General features: G+C 48.6%; 1 protein-coding gene across 9 annotated transcripts in view; it reads right to left on the bottom strand.

Annotated features, from left to right (window-relative positions):
- The window catches only part of EVC2 (EvC ciliary complex subunit 2), a 123,398-nt gene that overhangs the window by 10,495 nt on the left and 87,793 nt on the right, over positions 1-25,110 (bottom strand). For 7 of the 9 annotated variants that reach the window (XM_064488136.1, XM_031437527.2, XM_031437581.2 and 4 more), the window contains 3 exons: positions 14,345-14,572; positions 5,973-6,187; positions 3,227-3,314 (listed from right to left, as the gene is read on the bottom strand). In XM_064488136.1, coding sequence (XP_064344206.1) covers positions 3,227-3,314; positions 5,973-6,187; positions 14,345-14,572 — 531 coding nt within the window. Of the gene's footprint in view, positions 1-3,226; positions 3,315-5,972; positions 6,188-14,344; positions 14,573-21,698; positions 22,535-25,110 lie in introns of those variants that run through there. The other 2 variants (XM_064488138.1, XM_064488155.1) reach the window with 2 other exon arrangements.

Consider the following 25,110-nt stretch of genomic DNA (forward strand, 5'->3'; position numbering starts at 1 on the left):
AGAGTGTTATCTTGATATCGTCATAAATATGCAAAAAAAGGAGCTGGCAAAGTTGCATAAATATGAAGACATGGATGCTAATGTGGAAAGTATCTTTCATGCAAATTTTGTAATTCAAACTATGTTGTCCCTAAGGCACTGTAATCATCAAGAAATAAATCAGGAGACAGAGAAGGAGAGAGAGAGAAGAAGGTGGAGGAGGAATGAGAAAGATTAGGAGGAGCAGGAAGAGAGGGAGGGAGGACTGGGCTTCCCTGGTTATTCTTTTGCCTGATACAAAAAAGAAACAGGCAAAATACAGGACTAATCCACATAGAGGGTGATGGTTAATTTTATATGTCAACTTGTCTGGGTCACTGAGCCAAGACAGTTGGACAGACATTCTGGATATTTCAGTGAAGGAGCTCTTGGATGAGATTAACATTTGAATTAGTGGGCTTAAAGCAGATTGCCCGCCACATTGTGGGTGGGCCTCATCTAATCAGGTGAAGGCCTGTATAGAACAAAGACTGACCTCTGAGCCAGAGGGAATTCTGCCAGTAGCGGGGCTTTGGACTCAAACTGCAACACTGGCTCTTCCCTAGGTCTCCAGCCTGCTGGTCTACCCTGCCAGCCTCTTGGACTTGCCAGTCTCCATAATCACATGAGCTAATTCCTTAAAATAAACCTCTCTCTCTCTCTCTCTCACCCCCTCCCCCTTCTCTTTCTCCAACCCCCCACCCAAGTCCTTGTGGTTCTGCTTCTCTAGAAAACCCTCAGTAATACACAGGGCCTGGAAAGAAAGAAATACATTTGACTAGACTTTGCTGGGGGGACTATAAAAGGCACAGGGCGGTGAGAAGAGTCGCCACCCCCTGACTGGCCCCTGCGGTCCAGGGCTTCCACGCCAGCAGCATCTAATCTTTATAGGACCAATTCTTCAGCAGAGTTCACGGTTTAAAAGAGCCAACAAACTAGAAATGAACCTGGATGAAATTCCACGTGTGACACTTTGACCATCTGTCAAGTCTCTTAGTAATGAAGAAGAAAGAGAGGGGTAACCGAAGTGAGGGTGGGAGGTGGCTCAGTTCGCACAGAGCCCCAGGCCAGGGGCCTTATCTGCTCGGCGGGGAAACCGAGCAGGAAGAGTACACCCTGTGTAGTCACCAACTCCAGGCTGAATCCTGAGCTCCAAGGGTCGGAGATGAGCCCTGGTGCCCTCACGCCTTGGTTTCTCTGTTCCTAAAATGGAAAAGATAGTCCCCAGGTCCCAGCTTTCTGCAAGGAGTAAGTGAATAACAGACACAAGGGCTGGGACGACACTCAGAGCACAGCAGGTGTTCCGAAAACTTCAGCTCCCTCCCCCATCCCGTTTTGAGCTCAGGTAATTCTGTAGCAGATGTGGGGGAGGAAGAACGTGGCTCCAATCCTAGCTCCACCTGGCCCCTCAGTGTGAACTGCAGCAGTAATTTCCCCTCTGCGTGACCTGCTTGTGAGGAGGTTATGGGAGAACCTGCCAGATGGTGAGATGAGGGGCAAGTACTCTCCTGGGTCCCGTCCTGGGTAGGCGCTCCCTCGCTGCCAGTATCTAGAAAGCCCAGATCAGCTCTCATGTCAAAGAGGAAAGAGCCACATTAGGTTCACCAGTGACCTGCACACTTCTGGCATTGATCTTGGCTTCCTGTTTGGTGTGATTGGCAGAATAAGGGTCTCCAAGATGTCCATGCCCAGGACCTGTGAATACGTTGTCTTCCACGGCAAAGGGACTTTCTGTAGAGGTGATTGAGTGTAAGGATCTTGAGCCGAGATTACCCTAGATTATCTAAGTGTGTCCAACCTCATCATCACTTGAGTCCTCAAGAGCAGGGAACGTTTCCCAGTGTGGTAGGTCAGAGAGAGATGTGATGACAATGGAAGAAGCATCAGAGAGATGCAATTTGTTGGCTTTGAAGATGAAGAAAGGGAGCCATGAGCCAAGAAATGCAAGCACCTCTAGAAGCTGGGAACAGCTCTCAGCTGACAGCCAGCAAGGAGATGGGGACCTTAGTCCTACAACCACAATGAACCAAATTCTGCCAATTACTTGAATGAGCAGGAAACAGATTCTCCGCAGAGCCTTAGAAGGAGTGCGACCCTGCCAGCACTTGGGTTTTAGTCTGGCAAAATCCACGTAACACTTCTGACCTACGGAGCCGTACGATAATATATTTGTGTTCGGGTGGTAATTTATTACAGCAGCTTCTGCTGATACTTCTGCTAGAAGTTAATACAAGTGGCAAGCTGTGTGTGCCTGTGGACAGCCTGGCCGATTCTGCTTGGCTGGACACCTGAAGGCGCCCCCATCCCTGCTCCCTGCTGGCCCTCTTTTTGGAGACTGAGGAGGACGTGTTGGTCTTGCAGGCCCTGACCAGTGGCAGGGGGTCCACGGGCCAGGGCTCCTCAGGACACGAGAAAAATTTACTTCAGGGACTTCAGGGCATGTACTTCCTTGGAAAGGAAAGACAGCAGGGTTACTGTCTACTTATACCTTCTTGACCTGAACACAGACACGGTGGCTGGAACTCTAAGAAGGAAAGCTGGGAAGAATCACAGTGTGACGATGATGTCATTGAACTGAAGCAAGGTCAGTGACATCCACCTTCAGACGGCTTGTGATTAGCATAAGCCACTGTCACAAATCACGTTTGCTGGGATTCACAGAGACCAGGAAGCCCACCTTAGGATGCACAGAAAACACAGCTAGTAGCAGACGTAGGTAAGTAGTCCTGCATGTGGCTCTGTGAGCACAGCCTTGGGGCTCGGCCTCGGGAAGGGAGGCGAGAGCTGCTGCAGCTCTGGCCAAGAATGAGCCAGAACCTCCGGGCTCAACACAGAAAAGTTGAAAGGTGGGTGCAATCTCATAGGCCCCTTTACATGGCCCAGATTTCAGTGACCAACTTTGTTCCTGGGGGATCCTTCTCTGTATTAAACTTACTTAAGACTGGGAAGAAGGTTTGGGTGCCTGTCCATCACAGAAAAGAAACTGACCAGGGCAATAATCATCGTGGTCACTGCAGCTGCCGTGACCCCTGATCGAATGTCCTCTACGTGCTGGCCCCGGGCCGGGGTTTTCACCCATCTGCTTGGCAGCTCCCAAGATTCGTGTTTTCATCCCCGTCCGGCAGGTGAGGAAATGTGGACTCTGAGAAAAAGGTAAAGTGACGTGCTGGCAAGGGGTGGAGCCAGGGCGTGGCTAACGTGGTCTCACCTGGCCGTACAGGGTCACAAAGGTGTCGGCCTCCATATTCTCCAGCAGGTCTTCAAGCACAACACTGCTCTCTTGCTCCTCTCTCAAACTAGGGTGAAAACAGAGTCTGTATGCGTCCAGTTTTGTTGTAAAGTGACCCGATGAGCAGATCATCTAGCTACTTAAATAACAGAGGATCATAAATCTAATCTACAATATATATTTTTTAAATCCGTCAAACGTTATAGCCAGAAGAAGCTTGTACCTCTTCTTCCCCAGATTACTTTGCAAATAATGGATGAGGCAGGGCCCACAGGACGCAGTGCTCCTCGAAGTGAGGAGCTCTGTAGGAGCCGTGGGGAGACTTTCCTGTGGCTTTGCAGGGCAACCTGTGACCTGTGTGGCTGTTAGCATGACTGAGGCCATCTTGGGTGCTCACAGTTTCTCCTGCTCCTTTGCTGACCCGCCCAGGATGGTGCTGTGAATCACTTCTCCGTTATCAAGGGCTTTGTAGTTAATAGATACTGTTTGATAATCATTCGGACCTGCTGGCCTCTGTGCTCTGTTAGTCCCCAGTGACGAATCCTTCCCTGAGTAGTCTTAGTGCCCCTGAGGCTGGTGACCCATTCACAAGTCTTGACTTAGGAATGTGCGTCCTGTTTCTAAGCACCTACTCTAGGTTAACTATCAACCTGTCCCAGGGGCTCCTCAGCGGCGTTGGGGGCAGCTGTGAGTGCTTCCGGATTGCCATCTGCCTGACCCCACCCTGTAAGTTACCCTGTAATAAACAGAGCCATCGGTTACGTGGAGCTGCCCGCCTTGTTTTTTGGTCTCAAGATGCCTTCTCAGTCCGGTGGGCACTTTCGTCCCCTCTGCCCTCCAACAGTGATCCTACTTTAAACTCTCCACTTTAGCTCCCATGCCTGTGCTCAAGAAGACCAAGATCCGGGGCTTTGTCCACCATGGGCCCTTGTTGAAGTGGGCCCAGAACCACCTCCCAGGGGTGGACCTGGCTCTGCACAGGGGCCGGTGACACCTTGTTACATGAGGTCTCCATCGGTTTCCCGACTCCCCCACAGGGGGTCTTCGGCCGATCACCTGGCCGATTAAAGTTGGCGTCCCGGGCTATCCATCCTGCATTCTCGCTGGTGAATACACTCCAAACCCTCTGCAGGTACATTTCATGTAAGTAGCTTGATCATCAGCAATTTCCTCCATGACGTATGGAATATACTAGGGTAGAAAATACCCTAAAATCCTCAATCGGGTCTAAATAAAGTCAGCTTCTCTGAGCTCTGATCAAACAGATTCAGTCCTTTACACAATTATTTCAGTTAAACAGAACTGCACTTTGATGCTGTCTTTGCACAGAAAAGCATTACATTAAGTACGTTAAAATCACCTGTATTCTCACCTCCCAGAAATCACATCTATTACAGTTTAGCCTATATTCTTCCAATTAATTTGTGTGTGTTTTCAAAAATGGAATCATGCACCCTATCCTTTACACATCAATATTATATTCACAGTAGGAAACTATGAAGCTGTTAAAAATTAGGTTTTCCAAAAGATGTGTGACCCCCTACATCCATTGCAGCACTATTTACAATAGCTAAGATGTGGAAGCAATTAGGTGTCCATCCATAGATGAACGGATAAAGAAGACGTGGTGTAGGTGTAGATATAATGGGATATTATTCAGCTGTAAAAAAGAATGAAATCTTGACATTTGGGGCAACGTGGATAGACTTGGAGGGTATTATGCTCAGTGAAATAAGTCAGGGACAAACAAATACTGCATGACTTGACTTATATATGGAATCTAAAAACCAAAACAAACAATCAAACAAAATAGAAACAGACTCATGGATACAGAGAAGCAACTGGTGGTTGCCAGAGGAAACAAGGGGTGGAAGGATAGTTCATATGGGTGAAGAAGATTAAGAGATAGAAACTTCCAGCTCTAAAACAAAGAAGTTAGGGGGATGCAATGGACACACAGGGAACACAGTAATGTTGTGACAACTTTGTATGGTGATGGATGGTAACTGGTCTTACCTCAGTGATCACCTCATGGTGTATAAAAATACTGAATCACTATGGTGTACACCTGAAGCTAATATAATCTTGTATGTTAATCATAACTCGAAAATAAAGAGACTTAGGCTCTATAAAGGGGAAAATTTATGTTTTCAAGAGCTCTTAATGCCATGATGTAAAGGCTAATTATCTAATGTTAATTGAAAAAGGAGGCCAAAAACAAGAACAAAGATTGAGGCTCTGTCTGTTTTATAATTTACAAAAGCAGGATATAAAATATTATGTTTATGGTGAGGCCTGAGTAAGTCCTGTATTCACTGCCTGGTCCCAGTGTTGATCCCCAGTCTGCCTCACGTGCTGCGACCATGTAAGATGGTGCCATTGGGGGAAGCTGGGTGACGGGCCCATGGAACCTCTGTGCTAAATTTCTTGTGCGTCTGTAATGATTTCAAAATAAGAAAGTTGAAAAATATAATCTTCTGTGAAACCTCAATGTTAAATATTAAAAAGGAATCAATATCAAATAGAGATTTAAAAAAATCAAGTATAGAAAGATGTCAGGGAAGAAGTATGCTATGAAGTTGGCAGCTCGTGCCCAGGTGCTGGGATGACAGCCAGATGGGAGCACGACAGCCCAGGTGGGCCTTGTCCCGCTGAGTCTGAGAGGCCAGGCGCCCCCAGGCCCGCAGGGACCGACACCACACGGTGCCATCGGGCCCTCGCTCACCTCTGCTGGTGGTGCTCCAGTAACTTCTGACCCCTGCTCAGGGCTCGCCGCAGGACCGCGGAGACCTGCCTTTCAGAGTCCGTCTCCTCCGGCTCCTGCAGAAGCCCGGGCCCCTCGCCCGCCCACTGCTGCCGGCTGGCCAGGGCCCGCTGCAGCTGGGCTGCCTCCTGGTGTGCCAGCTGGTCCTCCAGCTTCCTCTCCAGCTCCTGGAGCTCCTGCATACAGAGGGACAGGAGGTGAGCACACGGCAGGTGGGCGGCAGGATGACATCCGCCCTGCTCAGCGCGGCACTGGAAGCCCGGCAGGACCTCCTCTGCCTGCCTCCGCCATCCAGCTGTGCCAAACACTGCGATGAGGCTGCACCAGGGCCTCACACCTCCGGGCCTTTGCACGTGCTGGGCCCCCGCCTGCAGAGCCCTTCCCTGTTTGCCTGGCCAATTCTGAGTCTTCTTTCAAGCGCTGGCTTTAGAAGAAACTCCTCAGGAAAAGGCTCTGTTTTGTGCTGGTCCCAGCCTACGGACCATGATGCTACTGGCTGGAGATGCCAGGGGGTGCTCACCTGGGCCCACACTCCTTGTGGCAGCCCCCACAGACATTTCCCCCACCTGCCACCATTGAGGTTGGACTGGTCCTTGTGGTTCTCCTTATGATGGCAAGACTTGCCCCAGCAACAACCATCAAGGACCTTGAGAAAACCAGGTTTATTACTCACATGTCCTGGAGGGTGCATGGCACAGCCAGGCCACACAGCAGGGTCACAAGTAGAGAGAGAGAACACGGACCTGGGGCTCTGCCTTTTTAGGAGTCAAGGGTCGGGTGTCTGGGGTTTCACTGGGTCACTTTGAAATGCTGAATTTAAATCGTAAGAAGAGGAATTAAGGTTCAGAGAGAGAAAAGAAGGTCACTCAAGCGGTCAGGTAAGTAGGTCAACCAGAGCTTTCCAAAAGGAGGGACTTCACAGATGGTGCAGACTGGCTTTATGGGGCTGTCTAGTTGGCAACCTGTTTATTTAGATGGATGTCTTTGAAATAGATGCCTCCGCAATTAAAAGCTGAATGCCAGGCACTTACATCACAATCAAAAGAGCTAACCATCAGGCGCTTACCACAGAGTCCCTCGGTCCCTTGGGAGATGCAGACTCAACTGTCCACTCACCACCGCTCGTATTTGCCTGCTACAGACTGAACGTTTGTGGTCCCTCACAATCCACATGCTGAACACCTAATCCCCCGTGGGACGGTGTTTGGAGGTGGGGGCTTTGGGGAGTATTCAGGTTTAGATAAAGTCATGAGGGTGGGACCCCATGATGGGATTCGTGCCCTTCTACGAAGAGGAAGAGACCAGAGCTCCCTCTCTCTGTCGGGTGAAGATACAGTGAGAAGGCGGCCGTCTGCAAGCCAGGAAGAGATTCTTCACCAGAAACAGAATTGGCCGGCACTTTGATCTTGAACTTCCCAGCCTCTAGAACTGTGAGAACAGAAATGTCTGTCATTTAAGCCGTGCAGTCCCTAGCACTTGGATACAGCAGCAGGAGTGTGACCTCTCAGGGGGGCAGGCTGTGTCTCCATCACCCCACCTGCAGCACGTAGCATCACGCTTGGCAGCTTGCACCTGTCGCTGCCATCCGTGGGGTGTCAGCTCGCATCCCGCACGATGAAGGCTGTGCTGGAGCAGCGCCTGGGGATGACACCTAACACCGAGCCTACTCAGACCGTGCCCGCCTCCACTCTAAGGGCTCCGCATATATTCAACTCACTGAATCCTTATACCAACTGTGCCGAATACATATTTACTTTCTCTGTTACAAATGGGGAAATTGAGGCGGAGAGACAAAGTCATTTGCAGGTCATGCAATTCTTTGAGTGGCAGAGCCAGAATAGGGGGCCAGGCCAGGGGGCTCCAGGTTTGTGTCCTTCACCCCCAGGCTATGCGGCCTCTCATTGGCCAAAGAGAAGAAACGTGCATTCCGAGCCCACCAGGATCAGAGAATCTGGCTGCCAGAGCCTGTCCGCTGCCCGCTTAGGTGAGTACATAAGAGAAACTGGCAGGAAGGTCCCAGGCCTCATAAAATGCAGAGATGCTGAATCCGTTAGCCACCAGATTGGCCAGCGTTCTGCGTGGGGCTGGAGTGAGGGTGGGGTTTAATCCCAACAGGCTTTGTCCAAGCATCCTCAGGAGACGGTGGTCCTTGGTCCTCCTAAATTTTGTGCAAAACAGTCTGCCTTTCTGCAGAGGAGCAAAGCTGGCCTCAGATTCTCAGAAGCATCTCAAAGCTCCCCCAAGGCCCAGAGACACTGCTCAAAAAACCAGGACAGGAGAGAACAGCTGGAGGGCGAATGAAGTCATAGTGTGGGTGGCGCGTGGGTTTCGCCCCCAGGGCTGCGGCAGTCTTGGGGCTCTGAGCACGGACTTCCAGCACGCTGAGGTGTCTGATTACGACCATCCTCCTCATCACTGCGCTCCACATGGAAACATAACCAAAGCGCTTCCAACAGCGCTAGTGAGTTTCCAGCAGCATGTTCTGTCTGTGTGCCCGGAGCCTGGTCTGGGACCAGACCTCCACCAAGATGTCGGCCCCAGCCCACCGCACGGGGAGGGAAGGCTCAAACCCTCACCTGCCAGCGTCCACCAAACAGGCAGAGCACAGAGAGCTGGCGGGTCACATTCATTTTCCAAGACCAGGTGAACCCTGGTTAGGAACAGGAAATCAGGTGGGAACGAAAGTCTCCTGCAGGTTGTAAGCTGCAGGTGGCAGGTTCTCCCAAAGGTCAGTCCTGTCCCCCAAGTCCTGGCCGCACCCCTGCAGCTTCCTGCCACTTAGCACCACTGGGATCCAAGACTTGGTTCTAGAACTGTCTTCCTTCATGTCTGCTCTATTCACGACTCTGGGACTGTCTTGTTCACCCTTCTCCCCAGCAGGGATTCGGAGGCTGGGTTGTCGAGGACGTAACAGTAGTCACTATCATCTTATTATTAGTAATGATAACGGCAGTCAGCATGCACTGAATGCCTACACGGTGCTAGATTCGATTCAGGGCATCTTTGCATGAATTAATTTACTTAATCTTCACAAAACAGCACAGAGTAAGAAAATTTGCTAATATCCCGTATTACAGATAAGGAAGCTGAGGCGCAGAGAGTGTTAATAAATCTTTGGAAGTCCCAGAGCAGGGCAAGAGCCCCGGGGAGGAGTGAGTTCAGGTTTCTCTGACTCTGGGCCCATTTCTTGGTTCTGTTGTCTCTGGTAAGTGCTCTGTAGGCATCTGGCGAATGAATGAATAGATGGGTTAGATGATGCCGATGCTGATGACGGAGACGGAAAGACAAACAGACAGACAGACAATCTCAGGCCTTTTACTGGGCACAAGGGACTGTGGGGCAAAGAGACAAGGTCCCTAGACTCCAGAAACTCACAGTCTAGTGTGGGAGACCGCTGTGCAAACACAGTCACAGTGACAGGCAACAGCTGTCATCTGCTATCTCAGGGAACTGCAATGGAGGGTCCTTTGAGCACAGAGCTGGGAGAGACCCACTCTGCCCAAGGGAATCACGGACGGCTTCACAGAAGAGGCGGCCTTTGGCTTGTCTTAGAATTCGGACAGGAGTTTGCAGGAGGTGCTGCAGAAGCATCCCAGGCAGAGGCCCTTCAAAGGAGCGGAGGCTTGAATGTGTCTTAAGGGTTCAGGGAGCAGCAAGACAGCCCGGGGGCTAACATGCAGGGTCTGAGGGAGGCAGGGGCCGAAGTGAGATGTTAAAACACAGAGTTGGGAATGGGGCTGTCAACGATCATTTTTAGTCTCCAGAATGATTCCTCTGGCTACAGGGTGGGGGAGACCCGAGTCAGGAAAGAGGGAGGCAGGTGGAAGCCGACGTTAGGGCAGGAGATGGGCTTTGCAGGCAGGGGTGTCGGCTCTGCTCTGCAGCTGTGGGATCCTGTGAAATGAGTTAAGCTTCCTAAGCCTCAAGTCCTTCATCTGTAGAATGGAAATAAAAATACCAGCAGGGAGACGGAAGGTGTACAAACTTAACTCGATGCCCTGGGCTTACTGAGAGCTCAGCTGATGCGAGCTCAGTTGTGTGTTATTTTTCAGGTTTAGGCTTGTCAGGGTAGTGAACCTGGGCAGCAGACGTCAGAAGGGAGAGAAGTCAGGCAGAACTGAAGACGGGCTGCCTCGCAGACTAGCAGAGGGGAGAACAGGGGAAGAAGCCAGTCGGGCTTGGAAAAAGGGATATGCAGCAGTTTAAACCGAGATGGAAATACAGCGCGAACAGTTAGTCTGGGGCCACGTTATCTGTTACGAGTGAGTCCACCTGATTTAAACTTGCCCGTGCTCGCCACTCGGCCCAGCAATTCCATTATGTCCTGCATGTGTCCAGTTTCACGAAGTGAGCCCACATCTTTCACCAGGTGAGGGGAACTTGGTATCGCTTTCTTAGGAGTCATTCTCCCAAAGCATTTCATTTCATGCTTTTTAAAATTCTCCTGAATGTGTAGCAGCTTAAAAGCCTGTTCCCACTGGGAAAGTGGTTTTCACAGAATGATCAAATCGCAGAATGAAAGTCTAACACCGGGAGCAAAACAACAGGTTGGTTGGTCTTCCCTCTAAATGCAAATCGAGCGGAAAAACTGGCAACATACCCATCGCCTTCCCAGGGACTCAGTAATGCAGCATCCTCTGATTTATTATCCTTGCCTCTAATTTGGGGCACTAACTCTTTCATTCTAAACACACTTGAGAATGAACAAGCTCTGACGTTACCCGGCAGGGCTTTAAGATGAAACTGAAAAGGTAAGCGTGCAACAGAATTTCTGATAGAAATGAAGGTCGTCTCAAGTGAAAAGGACAACTGGGTGTTTTAGGGCTGCATCCAGGAGTTTCTCAGAGCGCTTATGAGGAGGAGATGAACTGTGGACTGACGGCCAGAGGCTCCTAGCATCTTATTTTGTTCCCAATTTGTTTGATACTTGACGTTGGACCTGCCCCTCCTCTGAAGCCTTCACCTCCTTCATCTGTAATCCCGGGCAGGCACTCACCTCCACACCAGTCACCTGGCAGTAAGATCTGCTGTGGGTTTTGGGTAAATACCCTGCAGGGATTTCCTCCTGTTATTATCTGCTAAGGAGTTTTATATTGGATGCGTGCTGAATTCAATAAAACATTTTTCTGTGTATACCGAAGTGATCATAGGAGCTGCTTCTTTAATCTGTTAATCTGATTAACTTTGTACATGGGTGTTTTAATGCTAAGCCAACCTTATATTCCTGGGGAAAATTCTATCTGGCCGTGCTGCATTACTTTTTTTTTACAGATCGCTGGATTATGCTAATAACATTTTATTTACGACTTGTACATCTATGTTCATAAGTAAGACTGAACTCTGCACTTTCTCATACTATTCGTGTCTGCTTTTGGTGTCAAAGTTATCTGAGCTTCATGAAATGAGGACTAGTCCGTATTTTTTTTAAAGTTCAAAAATAATTTGCATATGAGATTGGAAAAATGTGCTACCTTAAAGTTTGGTGGAGCTCACCTATAAAACTATTGAAGTTAAATATTTGTACACGTGTATCGGAAGATTTCAGAACTACTGGATCAGTTTCTTTCATCGTAACAGGACGACACAGATTTTTTTTTGACTTGAGTCAGTTTTGGCGAGCTATTTTTTTTCGAAAAATTTTCAGTGTTTAAATTCATCCACACAGAACTATTGTTCATAGAATTCTCTTATTTTTTAAAACTCGACTGTACCTGCCTTGTGTTATTTTTTAGCCTTCTCCCTTATTTCTCTTTTAAATGATCACTCTTTGCCAGATATTTGTATATTTTATTAGACTTTTATCAAGAAATGCAACTTCTCACTGTCTTGACTCTCTCTGCAGGAGGCTTTGCATTTTGTTTACACTCTTTCCGCCTTCTACTTTCTAAAGCTTCCTTTGTGGTTGTTTTTCCCCTAATTTCTTATATGATTTGAATTGTGAGCTTTTCTTCTTTTCTCATATAAGTTTAAGGGCAAAATTTCCCTCTAAAAACTGCCTAAGCTGAATCCTGCAAGTTTTGATACGTTTGTATCTACATTATTTTTCGTTCTTTGAATTTTGAAACTTCCGTGATGATGTCTCTGATCCATGAATTATTCAGAAGTATATTCTACAACTTCCAAAGTATGGATGTTTTCATCTTTTAAAAAACTGATTTAAACTTAATTGCCCCTTTTCAAAAAGACGGTCACCGTGATTTTGCACGATCAATTACTTTTCAACTGTCCCAGTGTGCTGAAGAAGAACGTATGTTTGTTAAATGTTGGCTGTGAGATTCTGCACAAGTCCATTAAGTCCAAGTTGTTAAATGTGTGATTCGGTTCATCTGTGTCTTCGCTCGTGTTTCGTATGATGAACAAGTAACCACAGAACGAGCTGTGCTGGAAATTCCCCGCTACGACGGCGGGTCTGTCGGTTTCTCCCTGCTGTTTTGTCAGTTTTTCTTTCTTGTTAGTTTGGGTCTTTTATGACATCTGTGCAAGTTTAGAATCACTCTGCTCCCCGGAGGAATAAAATCGTTACATCATTCTGGCATTGTCTTTAATTTCTTTAATAATTTCCTAAGTTATCATTATACATCCTGTGCTGATAATTCAGATGGCGAAAGTCTTTGAAGATTTTAATCTGTTGGGGTTTTTTTGTTGTTGTTTCTCCTGTGCATAGGTCATCTTGCCTGGCTTCTTCCTGTGTTCAGTGACCTTTTAAATTTTAACTGAGAACTCATATCTGGCTGAACTTAATCTGTGGAAATGCTGAAGCACCCGGATGGAGAATATCTTTCTCTGGGCAGTATCTGGTAGCTTCAGCCACGCACCAGGGGCAGCCATTCAATCTGGAACCACTTACATTTAAATTTATCACTTTGGAGATTTCCTTACTGAATGGGCTGATGTATTTTTGGAGTCCTTCTTCCTGTCAGGAGAGGCTTTGATGGCAAATTCACAGAAGGGAGCGCCCCCAGCAGAGCTGGACGCGGGCAGCTTTTATCCTGGTGGCTTTTGACCACAGGTGGCTTTCTCCTCCTTCCCTCACTGGGTGATCCGTCTCCTCAGGACATCCCACAGCAACCCCTCCTGTGCCTTCAAATTAATCCCCAGGTCCCTGGGTTCTTGGTTTCACCCTTTCCCCTCGGATTTCAGCCCCTGAATTTGCTTTCCTCTCCCTCTGTGAGTTCAGGTTTCTCCAGGTTACCCTTGGCCCTGGGGGATTTTCACATTCTCTTGCAAACTCACAGAGCACTAAAAAGCCTGTTTATTTTTATTTATCCAGCATCTGGATGTTTGTGCTGGAATATCAACAAAGCTCCCTTCCTTCCTATCCCTAAGAACAGTTGTCCGAGCGCGGGACGCACAGTGTTTACTGGAAAAATAGCCTTGGACTTCTCAGCGGCTAACGTCATTTATGACTTCTCGAAGGAAACGTGGGAACCCCCGTTAGCAAGATCAACCAGGACAGCCCGTGAACGTGACCTGGCGGGCTGAAGTCAGAAACAGATGCATTTCTAGCTCCCGTCTCTTATTAGCCACGCAGATCTCAGAAAGAACTTGACCTGCCACCCAAACCTCATTTCTTCACCTGAGAACGGCACGGGAACAGTACCCACTTGACAGCATGGCTCAGTGATTAATCGTCATAATGTCTGACAAAAAGCATAACTGCCAAGCGGCATAAAACTGAAGCTAAATTAATCATGCTTAAAGGGTCACCTTAAAGATGCATGATTAAGGAAAGAATATTCACTCTGAAATGGGAGTACACGCTTTCCCAGTGCACCAGTGCCTGCCTGCCGCACGCGCCGCACTCAGCAAACGTGAGCTACCTTTCCTCGACAGAAGCAACTATGATAATGTATAAGATTCTAAAATTACACATAAAGGACTAAAAATTGGTCCTCAAAACAGTTATGTCGATAGCTTTTGTTTTATGAATATACCTCTCAATGCCTTGGGAAAAATGCAGCATGGAGACTAAAGCTAATAATTAGAATTATGACAATAAAAAGTAATCTGCTGCTTCACTGCGTCTAAGGTGCCATTATTTGAAAGCTAGATGGCTATTTTTCAGAGCTCGATAAAAGAAACAATACTGTTGCTGGCTGTCAGATGCATCCGGGTTTCTCAGATGTTAAAACGCTAAAATTCAAAACATGAGCTTCCTCCGGCTGCGGAGTGCCTCGGGCTCGCGTGTAAGTTACTTCACCTAACCCTCCCCGGGACCTACGGCGGAGACAGGACAGCTGACTGCCCATCTGACAGTGGGAGAGATGGAAGCATGAACCACCCAGGGATGCGATGTGGCCTCCGTCCCCTTCCTTCCCGGGTCCTGCACTCACCGGGCTGTGCGACTCCAGGATCTGTGCGCAGGCCGCCTTGGTCAGGGTCTCCGACTCGCTCAGCTCCTCCAGGAGCAGGTCCTGGAGGGTCAGGAGGGCGGTGTAGGCCCACAGCGTCTTGGCCATCCTGGCCGCCTTCTGGAACTGCAGGGAGACGAGGGACTCGGCAAAGCGCCCCTCCTGGGCCTCCAGCTGCTGCACTCTCTCCCGGAGCAACTCTCCTCGGACCTGGGAGGGGCCGGCCAAGATCAGAGAGCGGTGAGTGGAGGGAGGCGGAGGAGGGAGCGCACAGCTTACAACCAGCCCCCGTGTGCCTGTTATGAACTTGGACGCTGAGGACGGTCTCAGTTACAAAGCAGCAGCACCGAAATCCACGGTGTGTAACTGAAGACGCAAGGGCATCTCTGCTTACAAAGGCTCTGCGAGGCTTTTGGAGTCTAGCTGTTCATTCCGCATTTATCCCTCTCAGAGGTAAATCAAACTGTGCTGCTCTCCAGCGCAAAATCCGTCGAAACTCTCCAACCTAAAGGATGAAAGTCCAGTCTTCCTAACACGGGCTCTGAGGCCCTCCCACCCAGATCCCAGCTCGGGCACAGCTGGAAGGGTCTGGTGTGTTCTCCTGCCACCCCCACCCCCACCCCCACGCCTGGGACTTCGCTCCTCCTGATGGCTCATGGCCATACGCACCATGCTTTTTGCGTCAACTGTCTGAGCTCTTTGCTGTGGTTGAAACTCCCAGCATCCTCGTCCTCCTGAAAGTCTCCTATTTGTCCTTTGGATCTCTGGTTCCCAAATAGCCTCTGAAACATCCTCACCCTGCAGGTTTGCTGCCCACTTCCCTGTTTCCTTTGTTTCCCGCTCTTCCCCCCAGCTGGTACCACACTGCTTACCCCGACAGGACAGAGCTCCTCCCAGGGGAGCAGCACCTGAAGGTCCCGTAGCTTCTAGATGAGTGAATCCATTCACTCCACTCATTCACTCAACTAAATAGTTCATTCCGGCATCTACGCATTTCCCAGCCCTGTTTCCACTACCTCCAATGCTCTCTCTAGAAAACTTGCTATCGTGAACGATGTAGTCTAACACTTCTCGGATGTCACCACCTAAGACCCTAAAAACAGGTTCCTGTAAGCATATACCCCTCTCCCTTGCATAGGGAGCTAAACTACCACCCCCAGAATAGCTTACACAAACACAGTATCTCACTGAAGCCTTTCATTTTATGTTTAAAGGTTTGCGGGATTATACTCACAAGAGCCCAAAGTCAAAGCAACCCAAGTGCCCCTCAACAGATGGTCTATAGAATGGAATATTATGCAGCCCTAAAAGGAAGGAAATTCAAGAACATGCTACAACATGGAAGACATTATGCAGAGTGAAGTCAACCAGTCATGAAAGTACAAATCCTATATGATACCGCTACATGAGTTCCCTAGAATCGTCAAATTCATAGAGTCAGAACGTATGAAGGTTGTTGCCAGGGGCAACCAGGGAGAGGAGGGAATGGGGGTTCGTGTTTAACATGGACAGAGGTTCAGGCTGGGAAGATGAAAAAGTTCAGGAGGTGGATGGTGCTGATGGCTGCACACAATGTGAACGCACTTAATGCCCCTGAACTGGACACTTAACAAAGGTTAAGATGAGACGTTTCATGTTATGTATCTTTTACCACAATTTTTAAAAATTGAAAAAAAAAAGTTTGTGGAATTTTGTGTCCTGCCACATAACCTATTTTTAAGATTCATGTTTATATTCAGAGGTTTTAGTGTCATTGACACAGGGAGAGATACTGACATGAAGCACAGGCTGGCAGGAGGCGGTGGCCCGAGCTCTCCCGCGGCTGCACCACTTCACTGCGCCCATCGTGTGAACTTCAGGGGGATGCAAGTCCCAGTTTGGAAAGCTCAGACTTAACCTCTCTGATCTGTCTTGGAGGAAAAACTCGGACGCAGCAGGAAGCAAAAAAGAGCCCCAAAGAAGCAAAAAGCCCACTTTGGGTGTCGTTGGCTGGGGAAGAAAATTCTGCTGGGGACCTTCAAAAGCTTCACAGAGAGGTGGTGCTTGCCACAAGCCTTGGAGAATGAGGAAGAACTACAAATGAGGCCAGTTCTTCCAAGACACGCTGTGGGCGTATTTGGTTCACAGAACAGCCCACCCCCATCAGGGCTCAGAGACAACGATGCACAGAATCACAGCATGAAAACAGCGCCTCTGGAAGAAACAGGTTCACTTCCTGGCTTGAAAGGGAACATGAAGTCTTGTTCTCAAAAGGATGCTACTAGACCCTGATCTTTCCCTAGTTTGGAGATCCAGATGACAGTCAATGATTAGTTTCCATGGTAACTGCAGATCACTGGCCTGTGCCTTCATGGTGGGCTTTCTTCAAAGGCCCGCAGCGGTACTCAGCTTGTAGGAAGAAGTTTGCGCAGCTCATACCGGTGCTCCAAGGTCCTTGCAAGACTGGGCAACGCCCGATGAGAAGGAGACTCAACAGTGTGTCTGCTGACTTCTATACGGGGACGCTTGGAAGCTGCCTCTAAAGGGCTTTACAGATGCTGACAGTCTTCCAGCAAACTCCCTTTTCCCACAGTCATTTTTTCACAGTAAGTTTGCAAACAGAAAATATACTTACACCTTTGTTCATTAATCCAAAAAAAATTTAATGAGCACCAAACATGTCTAATATAAAGGAGTGTGTGATGCACCCAGGGGATGGGGAGAGGGCAGAGAGGAGGCAAAGATGAACCAGACGTGGGTCTGATCCTGAAGGAGCTCAGGGCTGGGGAAGGAGGTAGGCACCAGGCTGCCGGGCATGGGCTCCAGGGCCAGACGCTGGGTTGTGAATTCCAGCTCGGTCACTTACTCGCTTACTCACCATGTATCTTGGTGTAACTTTCTTCATGTTGCCTACGTCTGGGATGTGCTTAGCTTCTTGAATCGTGGGTTTATAGCTCTCATCAAATTCGGGAAATGTTTCGGCCATCATTTCTTCTCATGTTTTTCTGTCTTCTCTTTTCTCTCCTTCAAATCCAGTTTCCGCTGTATACAGGTGACCTGAAGTTGTCCCACAGCACACTGATGCTCTGCGCATTTTTTTGTTTTCATTTTAGGTAGTATATATATTGCTATGTCTTCAAGCCAACAGCTACTGTTTTTTTTTCTGCACTCTCTATTCTGCAGTTAATCCTATTTGAAATATATATGTTACATCACTCATGTTTGTGTGTGTGTATATATATAAAATTCATAGTTTTCATCTCTGTAAGTCTGAGTTGGTCTTTTCTATCTACCATACCTCTACTTAACATGTTTTGAACACATGAAACAGTTTATAATGGCTGTTCTAATGCTCTTCTCTGCTAATTCTGACATTGTGTCATTCCTGGGTTGGTTTCATATTTTCCTGCTTTGTTGCCTTCCTGGTAATTTTTAACTGGGTGCCAGGGATTATGAATTTTATCTTGTCAGTCATGGGTATTTTTGTCTGTCTATATGGTACAGAAAATTCTTGAGTTTTGTTCTGGGAAGCAGGTAAGTGACTTGAAAAGTTTGATCTTTTCTGGTCATGTTTCAAAGAATTTTTTAGGTAGGACCAGAGCAGAGTTACGTTTAGGTCCAATAATTCCTGCTAATGAAGAAAGACCTTTCTGAGGACTGTATCAGATGCTTCATGAATTACGAGGGTTTCTAGCCTGGGTGGAGGGAACCCTTACTGTTCCCAGCCCTGTGTGAGTACTGGGAACTCTTCCCTCTAAACCTCAGGGTGGTCCCTTTCCTGGCTTTGGGTAATCTCCCAAATGTGGGCAGAGCAGTTCTCAGCTGAGAGCTCGGAGGACCCAGTGGATAGCTCGAGTTGCCTCTCGGTGCGGTTCTTTCTTTTCCGGTCCTCTGTCCTGTGAAATCTAGCAACTTGCCTTCCCCGAATCCCAAGCTTTGTCTTCTTCACTGAGGCGTCAGCCAGGTTCTGCCTGGCCCCCTTCCCTGATGAGATAGGAGGGAGGGGGGCGGGGCACAACCTCTGAAGGAATGACACAGCAACTGAGGACAGGATGCACTGGTTACAACCAAGACGGCAGAAGATTCGACTTCCAGGTCACCTGGAGCCTCACGGTGCACCCACAGCTGCCATGATCATAAAAGACCAAAAAGTGGGCGAAGCCCAGTTCCTGGACATCCCTGCCCCTTCCCCAGAGTAGCTGGAATAACCCTCCTACTCATCAGCGTATGAAATGACCAAGCCCATAGGAACTGACCGCACACCTCGCCGTGGCTCTCTCGGGCCTTCCGAGGCGGCCCGCACTCTGTCAATGGAGTGTGCATCTCCCTGAATAACCTTACTGTCCCTTCACGAGGCCTCGCTCTTGAATTCCTCCCCGCAGGCGACAAGAACCCACCCTCTGGCAGCGCTGGGACACGGCCAGGACAGCCTGTTACTTTCTCAGGCCTGGACACTCACAGGCTCATGTCATTCGGTTCCTGTTTCTCAGGGGACTTTTCACTGTTGTCCAATATTTTAAAAACCATTGTTTTATACACTTTGTTCATTGTTTTTTGGTTTTTTTCTTTGTTTTGTTTTATGTGAGGGGGTAATTTGACCCTTTAATTCCATCTTGGCCAGAAGCAAAAGAAAAGTTCCCAGTAGGGTTATTTTGATTACTTAATAATCTACCTCTTTTAATTGCCTATGCCAGTGCCCACCACACTGGAGTGCTGAATAATGGCTAAGTGCAGTTATTGTTGGTATTAATTTCATTATTAAAGGTAGAGTATGGTCAGTGCCATAAGGAGGTCCATATATAGTGCTATGATATTTTATAGGATGGAGCAGGGAGAGGCGTAAGGGACAGTTGTGAAGACATTGGCATTTGAACTGAGTATTGAAGGATCCAGGGGTTCAGGCAGAGGGAACAGCACAACCAAAGGCACTGGGGCAGGAGGGCATGGGGTCCCTATAGGGTTAGTGAGAGAGTGAATTAGACCAAAGCTGAAGAGTGGAAGGCAAGGCCATGGAGGTCAGACAGAAACCACATCACAGAGGTCCTCGCTGCCAAGTGAAAGTAGGCAGCCTGCTCTGGAGGGCGCAGAAAGGGCTACGGCACGTCTATTAAAGATCCTAAGAGGAAATCATGTGTGCTGGGCAGGTGAACGAGAAATGGAAGCAAAGTCCCTTCATGACACACCTGCCACGAGCTCAGATTTTCACGTTACCTCCACGTGGTCACTATCTTCCCCACCCTTGGACAGGCAGTGGCTCAAACTTCCCGTAAAGCCTAGTCCCCTGCAGAGGTGCAGGGCAGGGGGAGGTGGCCATGAGGGACAGCTCCTTTCATTTCTGCAACGTCCTTCCTAAAATGCGGGTAAGTGTGAAGCCTTTTGTAGGTGCAGCAACAACAACCCCGACAGTGAAGTGAAGAAAAGACTCTCCAACATCGCTTTCTCCTTCGGCAGCTTAGTTTGTTAGTTCTCGCACCATAAGAACGTGAGGCTAAGGAGGGCTTTCGTCCTTGTCTAAAAGAACTCCCGGGAGAAGATACAGCTTTGAATTTCTATGAGGTATTAATGACAGGCTTAGTTAAATATTCAAGCTACCTAAAGTAATAAAAATTCGTTTGCAAAATAATATGCCGCTAAATACTCTTATTTTAAACGTGAAGTTCAACTTCCTTGCTAGTTTCCCTGACAGACTGTGCCTTTCGAAGGCCTAGTTTCTTACTTGCAACGTGATGTCCTTTAAACATAAAATCAACCTGACCACCAGCAAAGAGTTACTGGGATTCCAAGTTCAAGACATCAGACCTCTCCTCCTTGTGTAAGTTTAGAAGCAAATACAACTGGATATGTGGGTGAGCCAGACAGATGGCAAACGTCAGCTTTAATATTGATGAAAACTAGGTTGGAGCATGTGGCTCAGATGTGTCTGCAAATGAACAGACATCTCCCCAAACAGCAGGCCTCCCGCAGGTTCACCACATCCTGGGCAGAGAATGGGGCCTCCTGCAGGCAGGCTGGCTTCCAAAGAGAGGCGGGAGCCGCACTGAGCACGCCCAGTTCCTTCTTTACCCCCACCAGTCAGATACCCCCCTCCCTGGGGAGAAGTGGGCAAGGAAGGAAGAGAGGCCAGGATGTCACCCATGAGCAGAGAGGAGTCACATCAGGAATAGCTCGTCCAAACGCTGGAAGGAGATGCTGATGAAACGCTCTTTAAATATAAGCAGCCAGCTGTATTCACGTGGCTGGCCCTCCCAAAAGGCAGGTCAGTTTAAACCAAGCTTTGCCGGATGGGTTCAAAATTTAAGACCCTCTCCTCCATCCTGCACCAGGAGGGGCGTGGACTCAGTAAAGGTGTGCTGGGTTAGTATTTGCTGAATGAAATAGCACCCTGCTAAAGAAACGTCATTATTGCTTAAATTTAAGATAGAAAAATTGAATTCTGTGCCTGGAAAGACACTGCCACCCACCCCATCATCTATTTAATCAAAGTGCAAAAATCTCAAACAAATTAAGAGTCAGCATAGTTTTGTCTGTTTTGTTTATGGAGATCTGTTATCTCTCATCTACACGTTTACCATTTAACTAGCTGTGAGCCGGGAGGGAAGGGGGCAGGGCACAGCCATTCAAGGAAGGCCACAGCAATTAACATCAAAATGGTGGGAGATTCAGCCCCCAGGAGGCCTTGAGGCTCAGGATGATGGGAGATTAAACTTTTAGCAGATCTTGAGCTTCATTCTACGCCCAATATATTAACATGGTGAATAACACGCCCACAGGCGCCATGGGAGTCCCAGGGCTGGCCACAGGCAGTCAAAGGGTGGGAAATGGCCAACTTCCTGGGAATCCCAGCCCCTTCCTCTTAGACTGGTCCTTCCACTTATTAGCATATAAAGCCACCAGGCCCGTAAAAACCAGCAACACGATGCCTCGTGGCCGCCCCCTCTCTCTCTCTTCAGAGATGGCCCACACTCTGTCTATGGAGTATGTACCTACTTTAAATCTGAGCACCCAACCCCCACACCTCGTGGCCTTTCTCTTGCCTTTCAATGTTATCTCTCTGAATAAATCTACCTTCACTCAACTGTGGCTCACTCTTTAATTCTTCCCTGTGCGAAGCCAAGGACCCACACTTGGCGGGACACGTTCCAGGGGCTCAGCCGAAGCCTGGGACACGGCCCTTCTCACGCCCCACATCTGTTCTCCTGCATCAGCTGTGTGACCTAGAGAAGTGTCTTAAGCTCTCTGAGTCTCAGTTTTGTGTGAGAAAAGCAAACAATAAAATGACAGGAGACAACGTGTAGCATAGCATCTGGTATCTAATGAGCCCCCAATAAATAGTGGCATCATGCTATTACCACTATTATTTTTATTATGATTATTATCATCAGTTAAATAGAGTTGCCTTTGGGATCAGGAGAGAGATAAAAGTAACAGTTTACAATATGGGGAGCTTTGTTTCTTCCTTTAAAAATTTCTTCATTTGTAATTTTAAAAAATCCACAATGTAGAAAAAGATTTGAAAGAGTAGAAAACTAACAAGATGGTTACTGAGTTGTTCAGGCCTGCGGTTTTAGGAAGCTGTGAAACTTCCCTTCGAACGAGGCTTCAGGGAGATGGCCTTGACAGGTAGGCCTTGAGAGATGAAACCGGGGCGCGAGCAGACAGGAAGAGGACCATCCGGAGGCTTTCCCAGTCTTTGTAGGTGGATGGACGGATTTTCCCACCTGTTCCTAAAATGCTCTCCCTGTCCATGTACCTTCTTCCCTAATCTTTATAAGGATTTGTACCATCAGCTTTCTCTCTTGTCAGGTCACCTGAAAATGAGCCCATGATTTGCATCCTTAAACTCTAGTCTCTTCTGAAATGACAGGGGTGGGCTGTTTCTGACAGAAGTGCCACCCGCCCCTGCCTAACCGCCGAGGCAACACAACAGAAGCCGCGCGGTCGATCGCAGTGCAGGGGATCTGCTCCTGGGGAAGGATTGCTTATGAGGTGTGCAAACACGGCAGATCGCGAGACCTGGGAGCAGTGGATGGAGAGTGGATGGGTGAGTGGGCATGCGGTCGACGTGCCGCCCAGACGGAGGGCAACATCACGACAACAACACCAGAAGTACCGGTGAGCAGAAGACACGGTCACGTCAAGTTCGTCTCTATTTAAATGTCCCTCAGGAGCACTGATGCGAAGTTTAGATACACTCTGTGCAAAAACAACAAGAGAACACACCCACGGTTAACTGAAATACTGCCCTCATTTGCCGTCAAACAAGAGTCTGCCAATGGGATGCGGGGACGGGCATCGAGAGACCTGTGCCTTACGCCCTACCACTCGGGAGCCTCGGGGTCCTGGACAAGCCTCAGCCTTTCTGAGTGCCAGCATTCGCACCTGTGAACTGCAAGCAGTAAGAGGTGCTCTACCTGCCTCCCCATGGTGGGGGGTGGGGCGCACACAGAGGTTCCAGGACCACCCGGGATAGCGAGGGGTCGAAAAGAACCCAAAAGTCCATTAACTGAGGGCTGGTTAAATCACTGAAGGCTCGCGTGCACCGTGAAACGCTGTGCTGTTGGAAAAGCAGTGAGGGAGCTCTGATGAACCGATACGGAAAACCTTCAGGTTTCAGTGTTAAATAAAAAGGAGAGGTGACAGAAAGACAGACAGACAGATAGAAGATAAATGTAGAGAGACAGACAGATCTATTTCTAATAGCTGGAAAGCAAAATGAGCCTCACGGTTTGTGCTGCGCACCTGCTCTGCTCTGTGGACTGGCTTCCCCATCAAGGCGGGAGGAAGAAGACACTTTCTCTGTCCCGGTCAAGGCATTGAGCAAGTAAGCCCTTGGCCGGGGGCCACTGTGAGTGGCAGCCTTCCAATCCTGCAGATCCGACGAACTACCCAAGCTCTTGAGTCTCCTAGATGTCAAGGTAGGCGTTTGAATGTCCCTTTACCAACTGGACCCCCACCTCCACGCAGCCCTCCTTGGCTCCCCTCCAGGAGAGGGCGGTGGCACTGACCTGGCCGGCCACTGTGGAGAGCGACCTCTGACTGCCTAGCAAGCCCACCCTGGGTCCTCATTCCAGCTGAGGCGTCTGGCCGCGGGCCCCTCAGTTCACAGAAATCAATCTGGCTCTCGACAGGGGCTGGGGCCGCCTCCTTAACTTCCATCTCACGCTTACAAGCAGAAGGAAAAGAACAGATCAGACTGAGCCCCGGCCCCCAAACCCCAGGGCCAACGAGAGCAGCGGTCAGGAGGGGAGGACTGACAACAGAGACCGCCTTCCAGAACTACTCATGAATGCGGCCCTCCGAGCAGTGTCTACGAAGCGCCTGATCTTCTCAGTTTTGCCTCAAAAGCTCCGAGCAGCTCACAGTAACCTTCCAGGCTTCGCAAGACCTGGGTCTCCCCTGCCTCCTAAGTGCTTCCTTTCCTGCACCGAACAGAAACGTGCAGCCTTTTTGAGGACAAATAAAGCCACAAGCGAAGCCTCAGCAAATTCAAAGCATCATCATCGTAGGTACTTTGTTCTCAAACTGAAACAGAATAAACGTAGAACTCGGTAACAAAAGGCTAAGGGTTTTTTTTTTTGTTTTTTTTTTTTTAGGAGCCGTTAAAATTAAAAATCGGTAACAAAAGGAAAGGTTAAAAGCTACGTCCAACCATGGCAGAGGAACAGGGAACAAATTTACCCTTTAACCAGATTCACTTTCCCACAACTAGAAAACTAGACAAATTACATGATGCATTGGTTTCCGGACACCAAACAACAGGCAGCACAGGGATGGGGTCCTTGAGAGGAAGGAGATGGACAAGGTGACCCCACAGCGCCCGGCTCGCAGCCCGGAGGCAGTTCCTAGACCACGACAGGGTGCGGAGAAACCCAGGGGGCGGGCAGCGGGCCCAGTGGGCTCAGAAAACTAAAGCAGAGTTGGGAGGCCACTGAGTCTAGAATTTGTGGGGCAGAGTCCCAGAGAGGAGGGAGCTGCACACACAGAGAGATACCCAGAGATTTGCAAGGGTGCCCTCAAGACTTTGAGTCCTGTGTATACTTGAAAAAAAAAAAAAACAAACCTCTGCCAGGCTAGGGAAAGAGCCAGAAATAACAGGCAGAAAAATTTCTGGAGCTCACACAGAGCTGGGAAGAGCTTGTGCTCCCACTGCCTAGAATGAGAAGACCCTTTAACACACCGAGTATGGGCAGAGTCCTTAGGAGGGTCTCGTCTCAGCAGTGGGGATACGTTAGCCCTCGACTTAAAGTAGCTCTTGAGCCAGCCCAACAAAGCTTAAAAGCAAGTCTTGAAAGGATAAAATGAATCCCGAATAACACACCTACATGCCCAAACTACAACACTATTAAAGAAAACACAAAATCCCGTACCCAACATGTAACATCTACAATCAAAAATCGCCATGCATGCGAAGCAGCAGTAAAATGTGATCCATGGTCCAGAGAAAAACCAACCAATGGGCATGAGAGCGATGATGGAATAAGAAGACAAGGACATGGAAACAGTGATAAGGAAATGAAATGAAGTGTAAGGATCAGAAGGGAGGCCACAAAGCTGTGATTATTTGCAGGCATTATGACTGACTATGCAAAAAATCAACAGACAAATTCTCACAATGATCCTAAGAGGTCGGTGTGTCTAGTATCCACACTGGAAAGATGAGTACTTAAGGGCACAGAGTGGTTAAGTAACTTGTTCAGGGTTACACAGCTAGAAAGTGGCAGGGTGAGGGGCTTGGACCCGGTGGTCTGGCTCCAGAGATAGAACAAAGG

Source organism: Camelus dromedarius, chromosome 1 (genome assembly GCF_036321535.1).
Source record: "Camelus dromedarius isolate mCamDro1 chromosome 1, mCamDro1.pat, whole genome shotgun sequence".
Classification (NCBI taxonomy): domain Eukaryota; kingdom Metazoa; phylum Chordata; class Mammalia; order Artiodactyla; family Camelidae; genus Camelus; species Camelus dromedarius.